General features: G+C 46.4%; 4 protein-coding genes across 4 annotated transcripts; 3 read left to right on the top strand and 1 right to left on the bottom strand.

The window, feature by feature from the left end:
* The first annotated feature begins 109 nt into the window (after window positions 1-109).
* F9C07_1586756 (general substrate transporter) lies at window positions 110-2,951 on the top strand. The gene is made up of 3 exons (XM_041292314.2): window positions 110-1,170; window positions 1,245-1,893; window positions 1,951-2,951. Exons 1-3 carry the CDS (start codon window positions 1,077-1,079, stop codon window positions 2,777-2,779), a joined length of 1,572 nt encoding a protein of 523 aa, XP_041146724.1. The 5' UTR covers window positions 110-1,076; the 3' UTR covers window positions 2,780-2,951.
* A 3,828-nt stretch (window positions 2,952-6,779) lies between these two features.
* Window positions 6,780-7,717, top strand: F9C07_10439 (putative ras-like GTP-binding protein; the record flags this gene model as incomplete). Its single annotated transcript, XM_041292313.1, has 2 exons — window positions 6,780-6,825; window positions 6,888-7,717. The coding sequence occupies 2 exons, from the start codon at window positions 6,780-6,782 to the stop codon at window positions 7,715-7,717; spliced, it is 876 nt and encodes a 291-aa protein (XP_041146723.1).
* A 3,112-nt stretch (window positions 7,718-10,829) lies between these two features.
* F9C07_10440 (uncharacterized protein) lies at window positions 10,830-11,872 on the top strand (the record flags this gene model as incomplete). Its single annotated transcript, XM_041292312.1, has 3 exons — window positions 10,830-11,140; window positions 11,188-11,757; window positions 11,815-11,872. 3 exons carry the CDS (start codon window positions 10,830-10,832, stop codon window positions 11,870-11,872), a joined length of 939 nt encoding a protein of 312 aa, XP_041146722.1.
* Window positions 11,873-12,976: 1,104 nt separating this feature from the next.
* On the bottom strand, window positions 12,977-13,306 carry F9C07_10441 (uncharacterized protein; the record flags this gene model as incomplete). Its single annotated transcript, XM_071507420.1, has 1 exon — window positions 12,977-13,306. The coding sequence occupies one exon, from the start codon at window positions 13,304-13,306 to the stop codon at window positions 12,977-12,979; it is 330 nt and encodes a 109-aa protein (XP_071366660.1).
* Window positions 13,307-13,604: the final 298 nt, after the last annotated feature.

Below are 13,604 nucleotides of genomic sequence, written 5' to 3'. Positions count from 1 at the left end.
TTAGTGACGGGAATGGCGTGAAGCTATACCCGCATTCGACTTTTGCTGATAAAAGCGTAGTGTGGCGTAGATTGGAGGCTTGGATAGCACTGGATGAGGAGATATGGTGGATGAGCTCATCTGGTCATGCGTCCATGATCAGGTGAAAATACCCCATGGGAACGGAAAACCCCTCGCTCTAGTTTCCCCAAAGGTCGGAGCGTGGAGATGAAAAAGGAAAGTCAACCCTGTGTTGGGGATGCTCCATGTGACGTCCGCTGTGCCCTAATCCCCGTACGGAGTAACGATACCCCCCTACACACGGAATAGGACTTCTACGGAATTCTTCGATCAAGCGACCGAGGAATGAGAGAGGCCGACCGAAGCACACGGTGGACCCGAGTGCTTACCTCGGTGGAGGTAAAGTCGGCACGCTGTGCATTCAGAGGTCCAAGACGAAGTTGAAGAAGCCGTCGGGAACGGAAGAATGTGCCAATGATAGTGGACCGAGAAGGCTGCAGGGGATCCATAATAAGGAGTAGCGTGAATAATCTTTTTCTTTTTCTTTTTCTTTTTCTTTTTATTTGTTTTTTATCTGGGCAACCTTTTCCAGGGGACCCCATGAGTGATGTCACAGCTTGACTACTCCATTGGGTCCACTGCGCGGTGGAGCCCCTTGCGAACCGCGCCAAAAAAATGCTTAAACCAGCGTTATTGATGCATTCGGTCCCCTGCTCCACAAAACAAACAATGGTACGGTTAACTATGAAAAATGGTAACTTGGTGGAGTATCATTTTGAGGGAACAACAATGGTTGCCCAGAAGGCGTGCCTGGTCGCCACAACTGCCTGTACCTGGAGAAATACAAATAATCCCCCCTTTCCCCCCAACTTCTCCGCGTTTGAATCGCTTGTCTTTTACCTTCCCTGTCAATCTTCTTAGGTTCGATCCTCAGGCAAAAAGAAAGAACGGAACGAAACCGCCGGGAAAGATCGCGACCGTTCCTCGATCTCCTTTTTCTGCACCGGAGATCTGTACCGATTTGTGCACATACCTCTTGTTGGCCTATTTCCTTTCTTCAAACTCCCTAGCCCAGCATGGCGCCTACATTTGCGGGTTTGTCGGGCAGGCCACTGTCGTTGGCCGTGTCCACCGTAGCTACGATGGGTTTCTTGTTGTTCGGATATGACCGTAAGTTATTGTCACCCCGTCCCGCTCTATCTAGGAAAGCACATAGAAGACGTGGGGAGGCTAATCGTTTACAGAGGGTGTCATGTCTGGTATCATTAGTGACAAGGCGTTCAACAATGTCTTTACTGCCACCAAGGACAATGATACAATGCAGGCACTGGTAACAGCTGTTTACGAATTGGGTTGTTTGGCAGGTGCTATTTTTGCCCTGGTGTTTGGTGACCGTACTGGCCGTCGGTGGATGATCTTCTCTGGCGCCATTGTCATGATCATTGGTGTTATTATCCAGGTTACCTCGTTTGTCGGCCACATTCCTCTGCTTCAGTTCTTCATTGGTCGTGTTATCACGGGTATTGGTAACGGCATGAACACTTCCACCATTCCTACATACCAGGCCGAATGCTCCAAGACCAGTAACCGTGGTCTCTTGATTTGTATTGAGGGGGGTGTCATTGCTATTGGTACTGCAATTGCGTACTGGATTGACTTCGGAGCCCACTATGGTCCCGATGACTTGGTGTGGCGGTTCCCCATTGCTTTCCAGATCGTCTTCGGTGTCATCATTATTGTTGGCATGTTCTTCCTCCCTGACTCTCCTCGTTACTTGATCTCCAAGGACCGCATCCAGGAGGGTGAGTACGTGCTCGCTGCCCTGGGTGGTTATGAGGTCCATGACCAGGAGACCCAAACCCAGAAGAACCTGGTCATCGATTCAATCAGAGCGTATGTTTGCTGCCTTGAAGTTTTACCCAATAAGTCTGTGACTAACTTGGATAATAGTTCCGGTGCTGGAGCCACTACTCGCTACAGGGACCTGCTTACTGGCGGCCGTTCTCAACATCTGCGTCGTATGCTTATCGGATCTTCTTCCCAAATCTTCCAACAGCTATCGGGTTGCAACGCTGTCATCTACTACCTTCCCGTTCTTCTGAAGCAGTCCCTGCATCAGAGCAATGATGAGGCCCTTCTCATTGGTGGTATCAACATGATCGTTTATGCGATCTTTGCCACCTTCTCCTGGTTCTTTATTGAGAAGATTGGTCGTCGCAAGCTGTTCTTGGGTGGTTCCATTATCCAGACCATTGCCATGGTCATCACTTTTGCTTGTTTGATCCCTGATGACACGCAGGTATCCAAGGGTGCTGTGTTCGGTCTGTTCTTGTATATGGCTGCCTTCGGTGCTGCTTGGCTTCCTCTTCCCTGGCTGTACCCTGCTGAGCTGTCCCCCATCAAGACTCGTGCCAAGGCCAATGCTGTCTCTACCTGCAGCAACTGGCTCTTTAACTTCACTGTTGTCATGATTACTCCCGTTATGATCGCTCACATTGGCTGGGGTACTTACCTGTTCTTTGCCGCCCTGAACGCCCTGTTCATCCCTATCATCTGGCTCTTCTACCCTGAGACCGCCAACCGAAGTTTGGAAGAAATCGATATCATCTTCGCCAAGGGCTACACCGAAAACATCAGCTATGTCAAGGCCTCCAAGGACCTACCGAAGCTTAACGATGAGGAGATCGAGCAGAAGGCGAACGAGTATGGATTCGGCAACTCCACCGAAGATCCCGAAAAGGCCACTGCTGCCGAGTACTCCCCTTCAACCTCGGAGTAAATGGATCGATCGATCCTCTCAAAAACAAACAAAAAAAATCAAAAGATCATGGTATAATTCAGAATATTTCTTCTCATCAGTTACCATGAAGCCTGTGACAGGCTGGTTTTTCTTTTCCGGGTTTTTTCTTTCTATATACCATTCCTATATTGAAGTTTTTAATGCCGATGGATTCGGCATCACAGCTGCCCTGAGTCGGTGCAGCTGTTCATTTGATTCCCCGTTTTGTTTTTGGCTTTTAAATATGACTACCCCCTGAGTTTTCTCCGTGGAACGGATGTTATGGATTTTCGTTTTCATTGCCGAAGAGCAAAGCATGTGTATACTTTGAGGATTGTCATGAATGACGATCATTGGCATTAGACTTGATGATATGAATAGATTATCGAAGTCGATTTTCACATTCTCATATCCCTCTAAAAATTGTAAGAGACAGTATCTACCGATTTCAAAAGTAACCAACTGCTGCATTTACCAAAATGAACAACTAAGTTACTACTTGATTTAAACAGAACATTAATCACCATCCTCGATCGAAATCTGAGCATAGTAGTCCCAATATAACAATAGCATGTAGTTCATCCCCACCCACGTGTCCCAAGCTCTAGATATCGCTCTTAGCACGGTCCATATGTTCAAGCCAAAGTTCAGTCAGTCTCCACGCTTATGTGGTGAAGCAGTCAAGGGTATCTTCTTAAGTGTTATCTTCGAGAATACTGTGTGGGGATGATTATGGGCATTGTGGCAGATTGAGAACAAAACGTTTGTGGGGACGAACAGGACCACTGTGGCACTTCACTACACGTGCTGCTTCCTACTCTCGTAGTGATATGAAGCTATTTAACGTTATAGTCGGTGTATATCATAGCCATTGTAAGATCTCTTTGATATAACAAATCATAATCTGAAGTGTATACCTAAAATATTAGAAGAGCGTCAGCAAATGCGCAATAACACCCTAAAGTATCAGTATACTACTACTCTAACAATGATTGCAAAGTGTGTTATCTCTTCGTCTTTTTAATGACTCCTTTTTACTATGTATGTCCGGAAGTGCCCCCTAGTCTAGAAGTCTCTACCCATAGATACGAAGTGGTCATTCCCTACATACGACTCAATCCTGATCCCCACCGTTGTCCCCACGAAGGATCCCCCAGGATTCAGAACATAGTGGCTCTTGCTGCAGGATATATGGCTATCACGATCTTTCCATATCAACTGCAAAACTGAGAGGAAGTCGGCTGGGGTTGTTCAGCTGTGCAAACTGTTGAGGTACTCGGAAGAGTTGACACTATAAAATTTGGCTTTCAGCCTTCGCTCTATCATGGCTTCGCTTATATCTGTAAGCGTATATACACAGACGCTAACGATGTATATCTTTTCCATTCCTTTGTGTGGATCGCTAATTGGAATTAAACTTGACCGAACGTGTCATGCCTCATCAGGAAGATGACCTGTTAATGGGATAGATATGGATGGTATTGTCGAAGCCTCATATGACACTATTAAGAAAAAGGCAGACTGTGTGAATATCTACCTGTGGGAAACCTCACGCTGTGTCGACGCTTATGCCATCACCCTTCGGACCGTGTATGGAGCCTGGCCTTCAAATCTAACGCAGTATCTCATTGACTACGTAATTGCAGCTCCAGTCTCCACGAGTTGACCTCCACATTTTGAATGACAGTTGGACGGTTTAGGGGAGTCTAGTAAGCCAATATCTGAGCGAGAACGTACCAGAGCACCATAACTACACTGCAGCCTCCTCCTTCTAATAGCGGCCATTATCTCCAATGCAATCAATATTTCTTAATTGATTATATAACATTGCAGATGCTCAGGCTTCTCTCTGAACTATAGGGGATGCTATCGCTATGTCAATTACAATTTTATTGCATCACTCCGAACACTCGTGTGAGTCACGGGCTATGACTGTTATGTGTCAGAATCACATCCAAAGAACTAAGGGCTCGTATTTGGTTTATGACAGATGGAAAGAGAATCCTTCGCCAGGTGCAAAGGGGCATTAAATTATTTGAGTTATGTTCACACTTTTCTTCCTCAGCTGAAGGGACCTAATGTAAAACTGGGCGACATATTCGGAATTAGGTCTGGCATAGGCGGAGTAGCCGCACACAGCCACCGAAGTAACATAGCCAGATTCGCCACCAAAATTGTCTCGTATAGTCATCGCAGGCTGAGTTGCTTGCTGTAGCCTTCTCAAAGACCGTAGTAAATCTAGATCAACAGAAAATTTTCGGCCACCGGTAGCTAAGATGGATATCGAATGCTTTGTGTTCACTGAAATATGAATGAAGCGGAACTGGGAGTTGATGGACGACAAGAGAGGAGGTGGGTTCAATCATCTAGCATCAACTGAGCCGTAGCGCAGCCTCTATTATACCATGACACCCGCATTAACCACTAGTAGTGTCCAACATGACAGCTGTCATCATATGACCGCGTGTTACCACACATCAAAGCTCAGCAGTCGGACAACCTTCCTATATCCTTTCACCATTGTGTACAATTAATTGAAATATCGGCACCGCTTTCTTATACTCTTTAATTACTGCATGAGTCGAGTCGCACACTAGACAATCAGCGGCTAAGCTCTAGGCACCTAGATCAGGAACATAGCCTAGCTGTCTATGGAGTGAAAAGTAACAGCCTGAGCCTAGGCATATATCTTCTTGCCTTCGAAGATGTGATTGAAGGAACCCAGATCCTCGACAATAATATCTCAATTTCCTGGGCATTGAGGAGATCGGGGGAAGCACCTAGCTTATATAGATTATATTATATCTTTTCTGCTGCGCGCCCCTGTCGGTTTCTTCTGAACATTACATTGTTCATCTTTCAATATAAGAGCTTTGAAGCATGTAGGGTCCGATACACCGTTGCTGTTTTATGGTTAGATTTCATCCGAGACCGAGCGTGTCGCAAATTTGGCAGCCAAATCACTCTAGGTACTTTCATATCAAATATCTGCTTGAACCTGGAGCACTCCAGGATTGCGGTATGAGAGTCGACAATTCGGATGGAGTCTCGTAGAATATATAATCCCCCCAATGGTGCCGTCAATTGGCCTGATTAAATCCAAGGGTCCCTAGCAGATTTTGTATGAGGTGCCCGGATGATGTCATCGAGGCTATACCATTTTAGAGGTCGCCGTGAGGATGAAAATCATTCAATTTCCAACTGCACTGATAGATTCTCGAGATAGAGTTTCTATATGTAGAGAAAACTTGTTTGAAGGTCTGATTAGTGTTCAGTCATGTTGTTATTATTCGTTTCAGAGCCAAGAATGTAAGGGATTTGTCTCCTTGTCTGAGCGCAATGACGATTGTTGATCGGTAATTACTAGCATTGCGCATGGTCCTCGATTGTTTCCGCTGAAAGGAAAAGAAAAACAACACCAAGTCAGGTGGGAAAAGGAAAGCGAGTGATAGGTAGAAAGACAATCGATTTGAGTGTTGAAGAGAAGAGATAAATCCGGAAACAATGAAGATGGGGTCGACACCTGACCGGATCTTGATTTCTGTGGGGGTCAGCTGATTGACTTCGCCCTGTCACGCCTTGTATGGACGTTTCGTCGAGGATCGCGATGATTGGTATTCTAATTAAATGCCCTCGTAAAATTCTCTTGAGCCTCGTCTCCGCCATCGACCACTGAAATATCTTCTCGTTCCTTCTCTCCTCTCCTTCCACATATTTTGGCTGTTAGAAAAGAATTCTCCATCTCCGCTGTTGTCCGATTTTGTCTGATCAATACCCATTGTGTTTCTTCTGTCGGGATATTTTCTTTCCTTTCTTCTCTCCATTTTTTATTTTATTCTATTTTTTTTTTTCTTACCACCGGGATCTGACGTGCATGTTGTTGCATACGAGTAGTTTTCACTACTGGGTTGCTTTCATTTCTTCCTACGGTTACTATTAATATTTGCTGGAACATGCAAATTCAGTTCTCCAGCGGCCCCGCCTTTGCGTCTACCCCGCCATGAGTTCATCTCTCGAGGCCAAGATCGTCATCTTGGGCTCACAAGGTGCGGACACCGACTTCCCCGGTCTCCCCCTTTTTATGATCATGACTAACACCTTGTTTCAGGCGTTGGCAAAACGTCTTTGGTCCAACGTTATGTGAAGAACGCTTTCAACCCTGTGGGAACCGCGTCCACTGTCGGTGCATCCTTCGTCACCAAGCGTGTCCTCGACAGTTCCTCGGATACCATTGTCCGTCTGCAGATTTGGGACACGGCTGGACAAGAGCGGTTTCGCAGTATCTCCAAGTTGTACTACCGTGGCGCTAACGCCTGCCTCCTGTGTTACGACATTACGGACGAACAAAGCTTCCTAGAAATGACGGGGTGGTTATTGGAATTGAAGAAAAACTTGGGCGATGAGGATCCTGTTGTAATCCATGTCGTCGGAACGAAATCAGACATCGTAGCGTTGGATCCATTGCGTCGCGCCGTCCCTTTTGAGCGAACCATCGCCTACGTCGCCGAGCAGCTGTATCCGTCTCAGGCATCCACTCCCCCACCCACGGCTGGCGTCAGCCATTCGTCTAGCACCACGCTCCAGGGTCTCGACAGCAAGCGCAGTAGCGGGTTTTGGGGCCAGGATATCGGATGGGACTGCTGTCATGAAATCAGCGCCAAGGACGGCGAGGGCATCGAGGAGGTTTTCCAGGTCATCACGCGCAAGCTGGTGGAGCAGCGCAATAAACAACTTGGCATTACCTCATCCCATGGATCTACATCCGGCCTGGACGGCGTTGCATCGCCGGTGGGACCGAGGACTCTTGAAGGAAACGGCAGTTTCCGGCTGGGACACGGTGACAATCGTCGAAGCTGGCTTGGATTCCCGCCCAGTAGTGTCGGAGACGAGCTCGATGAAAGGATTGAATTTACGAAGAAGAAGGGAAAATGTTGCTGAACTCTTTTCAGCGCTCCCAGTCCTACCTTCACTTGCTGAAATCAAGGACCCTCGGCATTCGCGCCGGTTGTTCCTGTCATCCCCTTCCTGAAACTGGTGAACCATCTCCTCAATTCCCGGTTTGTGGTGCTCTGCAACACCCAGTTTATACTCGAATTGGGACAACATGAGCTGACCGCTGTGTTTCTTTATCGACAAAGTCTCGATATTCGCATCTTTCTCTGATATTTTTTGTCAACCGCATTGGATTGGTCTGGCGTTCTCTGTTGTTAACCAAGCTGCATATTGCATATTGCATGTATTCTTTTCTTTTGGAATTTTCGTTTTTGTTTATTCTCCCTGTTACCTTTTTGTGTGGAAAGTTGATATCGTTCAGTGAACTGACGTTGCTATGCGAGGCAAGATGATGTATGTGTGCAACCTTAAGGCGCAGGCGCCTGGGTATGTTTAAAGCATGATTTGGATGTTCATATAGTGATTTCCAAGGATGAGAATGAATATGTCTCGAAGTCTACTTGACTATCAGCATGTTGACCACCGTATGCCACGGACAAGCCACTCCGAAGCTTGCAAAGTCTAAATTCAATGTCTCCCCACCGGAGAAATGCGACCTGAATAAATCCAAAAACAACCCGATTGGACCGTTGATAGTCACCAGGAACACCTGGTCTGATAATAAATCCACCCACCCCTCCCTGCCATTCAACTATGCAACACTACTTCTGCAGCTGGTCTTGTTGACAGTGATATCATAACAACGACGAATGCGAATAGGGTATCTGTTTGTGTGTACGAGGATATAACTACGACATGGCTGTCACTAAGTCGTGGTTGTAGCCATATTTACACGTTCATCTCCTGTCCACTTGCTTCAATTCTATGGAGTATGGATGCATTGGCTGGCTATGTGTATTCAGTATCACAATTACCTACTAGTATTATTAATTGATATTTATGAGGAGATCGTTTAGCCTAAGTAGAGTATGTAGCGGGGCTTGACTATTCGAGCCAGAGATGCGTTGCGGTTGATTTGCAGTTGACATTCACATACTTGATTTTGTTTACTTTTTAATTAATTATTAATTTTCCCGTTTTTCTGAGCAGGAAAAAGGAAAGTAAGCAAACGCCACCGGCATTCCTCCGCCGTTCGCCCGTTAAAGAGCTAAAAAGTATAATATAGAGTTCTCTACTGATCTGTTGAAAGTTGTACCCTTGCGTCTCCGTGCTTGATCTATCCGCTTTTGATAACGAGTACGCTGAGCGATACTTTTCGGTAGGTTTTTAGGTACTTTATTTGGGATTGGAGAGAGTTCTCCTTTGATTTTATTTTATTTTTTCTTTACTCGATTCTGAAGTTGTGAGTTATAGGTATGGCTGGTCGGACCAAGAAAGAGAGGATATAGATGCGAGTAAACAAACCAGGGAGAACCCGATATACAAGCGAGCCTCACAGCGATCCGGAAAAAATAAATTAAGAAAGCGGGCAAGAGAAACCGACGTTTCAGCCCCGCATTTTCAGGTAAATGCTCCGTGGGTAACTCGATATCCGCTACAATCAAAACAAAAATTCATGTCTCAATTGCACGTCCCAGCGTCGTCGTCATCTTCTGGCGGGACACGATTCCGCCGAGAATTGTTTACTTCATTCAGACAAGGAGGATAGTCCGAAGTGGTTAGTTTCAACCTCGACCCTGGATGTAAAAGGGACTTCACCTGTCGATCACCGGGTCATGGACACACAACCCTAGACCCTTAGTCCCTTAGGGGTTCTCTCGGACATTTATGAGCGCAACGATCGGCCTGGGAGTTCCGCGATAAGGTTGCCACACTCTGAGTGGACTGTTTGCGTATTTCCGTCGTGTGCGACTACTATCTAGGTTAATATAGGGTGTGGTTATTGAAGTATATTCGAATCGTGAACCGCGAGATGGAAAGTTGAAAGAATAAAATGGTGGCGCTAGGGGAGCCACTGTCACGGACCACGGGCCAGTCAGACTAGCAGGCTGGGTGGGTCGTTAGAGATAGACTCATCCACTGTGGATCGTAACCATATTAGAACATCGTAAGACGGGATCTTCGGTTTTTGTTGACCGAAGGAGACGGACGACAGCCCCTGTATTGAGTTCTGAAGAGGGTACATCGTATCGGCGCAGATGATATATAGAGGTAGAGGAACAAGACGTCTGACCTCCGGAGGCCGACGGAGTTGTATTTGGCCGGCGTTGACGATCAAGTCTTTTGGCGAAGCGAGGTGGACGGATTATGCGTCGGTAGTTGGGTATGGTTAATTTTAGTCCATTACTAGCCATGGTTGGTTGTTGGGAGGGCTGACTAACCCCTGAAATTATGAAGATTGAATACAAGTCAAGTCAATGTGTTTTTAGGAGATTCAATCAATCAATGTCAGGGAAATCAAGATTAAGTGAGGTTCCATCAAGAAGACTCGGCTTTTGTAGAACAAATGTAGTGGTTGATTCAATCCTTTGCCATCTCAGTCAATTTACTAGGAACATGGAACTTGTTTCAAGCGTACGCAAGAGAGGGCATCGAATGGCCCCTGCAGATCAGTTGTGTCTCGCCCCTTCCATTCCCACCAATCCGCGTGTCAACGCCTCTAGTGATAAGCATTTTTTTCTCTGTTCGCACTGCTCAGGGAAGGGCATCGTGGCCATTCCTGTGGTTCACATTTTTCTGCCTCGTTTTTTATTTTATTTTATTTTTTTATTTCTTATTTCATTTTTAATTTTCCCTTCTTTTCTTTTCTTTTTTCCTCTCCTCCTCTTCCTTTCTTCCTGTCTTCTCGTATCGAGTTTCTTGACGCATTCTTTATCTATCCTATGGCCTCATAATTGTCATTGTCTTCCTTTTCGCTCGAATCCCTTCAGTTTTGGCTTAGAATCCGGGGACTCTTTATTATTCTTTCGTTTCCCCTCTCCTTGCACGACCTACGCTCGTCACCGGTGTTTGACTTCGGTTTTCATGTAACACGCCGCTTAACAGCTCCTCTCTTTAATTACCACCGATATCGCCGCATTTCTTTCCTCCCCCTCGATCCTCCGGGAATTTGCATACCTACGTATTATTCAACTGGGTCGACAATTAATGTTATGAGATGAGACTATCCATCCGTGTTGGTACGGCCGCACTCCTGATCCTCGCCATCTTCCTGATCAAGCGCCATATCGACACCGTTCAGGATGATTCGCGCGTGCCGCTATCGTCCTTCTGGCGCTTCGGAGGTAGTTCCGCGGGTTCCGACAGCGGCAACCAGGGTGCTCCGGTAGACAAAACAGCCATGGAATCGGATGTGATCTCCCCTCAGAACTATGAGACCACCCCGATTATCGTCCCCAACGACCGAGCGCTGGTGATGGCCAAGTTGGCTTCGGAGGATACGTCATGGGTTGCGAATGATTTAAATGAGTGAGTCGTCTCGTCCCGTTCGTGGAAGCGATTTTCTGACAGGTCAGATGGCGGAATGTGATCTACACGGTTGATGATTTGAGCGCTACGCGGCATACCCCCATCAATAAGGGACGCGAAAGCCTGGCCTACCTCCAGTACATCATTGAACACTACCACGACCTCCCATCGCTCATCGTGTTCATCCACAGCCATAAAGACGGCTGGCCGGCTGCTTGGCACACCGATAACATGGAGTACAGCAACGTCGTGGCGATCCGCAACCTTCAAGCCGACTTCGTTCAGCAAAATGGCTACGCCAATCTCCGATGCCAGGAAACACCTGGCTGCCCTGAAGAGCTCAGGCCCTTACGGAACCCTCCGCGCCCCGGACAAACGACCGAGGCGGCCTACGCGCAGGCCTGGAAAGAGCTGTTCAACAACACCGAAGTTCCCGAAGTCATTGGTGCGCCGTGCTGCTCGCAATTCGCCGTGTCACGCGACCAGGTCTTGAAGCGTTCTTTCGAAGAATATATGCAGTATTATAATTGGGTTTTGACCAACGACTTGCCAGACGATGTCACCTCGCGGGTGATGGAGTATTCTTGGCATATCATTTTCGGGAAGGATCCGGTGTAGTAAGTATATGAAGATCTTTGTGTTGGTAACATAAGGCTAACCCATCACTTCTCCAGCTGCCCCGATTCATTGCAGTGCTATGCGGATGTCTATGGGAACCCGTACTTCTGGTAGTTTTTTGTATATAAATACCCCTTTCTGGTTTCGTTGTCTACATCTCATCACGATATATGCCACAATTTTTGTCTTTATTTGGATGTCGACTGTACATGCTAAACGCTTCTTGTTAAAAAGTTATCCACACGGAGGCGTGTGCTGCAGCTTTTCGGCTGGGATCTATAACACGATTGCATGCTAAGCATTTTTTGGATGGAACTAGCAGCTTGGCGCTGGATTTACGCATAAAGTTGCAACTAGTAGTTCACAATTGATTAGGGTCCTGCTTGATATGAAATTGATCCATGATTGCGTGATTACTTGGCAGACAGGTCACAACTCATTTACAAGGTAGTGTGCGAATTCCCACTGTCGTGGATCTGGTCGGGTAGCTTATGTGGAAGCCTAGAGTGGCACGTGCTATAAATTCCAACACTATCGAAAAAAAGCAGACGAAGGTAATCTCAACAAAGAAAAGCCGACGAATGGGATCACTTAGATCTCGATCCATATATCAAGTGGGTAACGCCCCACGCCGAGGCATTTACGTTGTATCTTTGACCTTTCACGCAAAAAAACAAAGAATGCGGCTCCTTTACGGAAGTTATCTCCCGGGTTCATTAAACGTCCACAGATTCGTCATATTTACCGGGAACTATGCAAGAAAGTAATCGACAGACTCTCATATTCGCTGTATTAGCCTGTTGCGCGATATATGGCTAGCTTTGTGCTTGGAAGACGCTAGTTTAGGGTGTTCATAAAGTATAATGAATGTCTCAGTTGGAGTGGAGAGGTAATTCTTTCCGTTACATTGTTTAATTTTATTGTTAAATTGCGACTGGTGTATCTCTATGCTGGGTTGGGGAAGTAGGTCTATTGAGATAGAAGCTTGTATAGTGAAGATGTACTTGTAAATGATGGTGTTTTGTGTCTACTTGGCCATTAAAGCAGACTCCATTATCATGGGTTGTTATTGCCGAATGATAAAGTAAAAATAAACATATAAATTAAATGAAATATCTTGCAAATATCGCACAGCATAAACGTGTATAGCTCCACGGCCTCCACCGAATTACCCATGAAGCCTACACTGAACCAAGAACCCAGAACACCTGACTGACATCACAAAGCATACCCCGAGGAAACATCCATCTGGAAGAGCTGCCGTATACAGGAGACGGCGCACCTCACCAACTCTTTAACTTCCTGAACCACCCATCGCACTCCCTCTTTAAGCTTCAACCATCCCTGTCGAACCGTTTCATAGATGAAGCGGAAGCACTCGGTGACAGCTTTGAACGCGGTATGAAAAGCCTCTTTGACACAATTCATTAACGATCTCCCTTGTCCCTCTTCCACTTGTCTCCTAGCGATGTTCCTCAAGAACGCCTTCAGCCATTCGTTGATTGCTCCTATATGGCTAGCGATCTCCTCCTTGGTTTCTTGACTCATTCTGTCTATCTCATCCTCGATTTCTTCGTCTGACAAACCGTCCGTGTCAAACTGCCCGGCTCTTTCTTAGAAGCCTTCTGCCAGAGCACTTGCGTACTGGGCGGTGTGTTCTGCCTGTACGCGGAGGCGCTCCTTGGTTTCTTCGAGGGTTTGGGGGTAGTCTAGGGGGTCATATTTGTCGGAGTGGATACTATCGACATTGGCGTTAGTGTCTTTGTGGATATTTCACTTCAGATGTGTAGGATGGGAAGGCCTTGCATACCAATAGCGTAGCTGCATCTTTTCGAAAGTGATAGTT

The sequence above is a fragment of the Aspergillus flavus genome, chromosome 4 (genome assembly GCF_009017415.1).
Source record: "Aspergillus flavus chromosome 4, complete sequence".
NCBI lineage: Eukaryota > Fungi > Ascomycota > Eurotiomycetes > Eurotiales > Aspergillaceae > Aspergillus > Aspergillus flavus.
This window is presented reverse-complemented; position numbering and strand designations above follow the sequence as displayed.

Bases quoted from the DNA above. Each gene is read 5' to 3' on its own strand.
- F9C07_1586756 (XM_041292314.2), top strand. From the start codon at position 1,077: ATGGCGCCTACATTTGCGGGTTTGTCGGGCAGGCCACTGTCGTTGGCC. The intron at 1,171-1,244 runs GTAAGTTATTGT...AATCGTTTACAG, and splicing joins CTTGTTGTTCGGATATGACC to AGGGTGTCATGTCTGGTATC. The intron at 1,894-1,950 runs GTATGTTTGCTG...CTTGGATAATAG, and splicing joins GTCATCGATTCAATCAGAGC to TTCCGGTGCTGGAGCCACTA.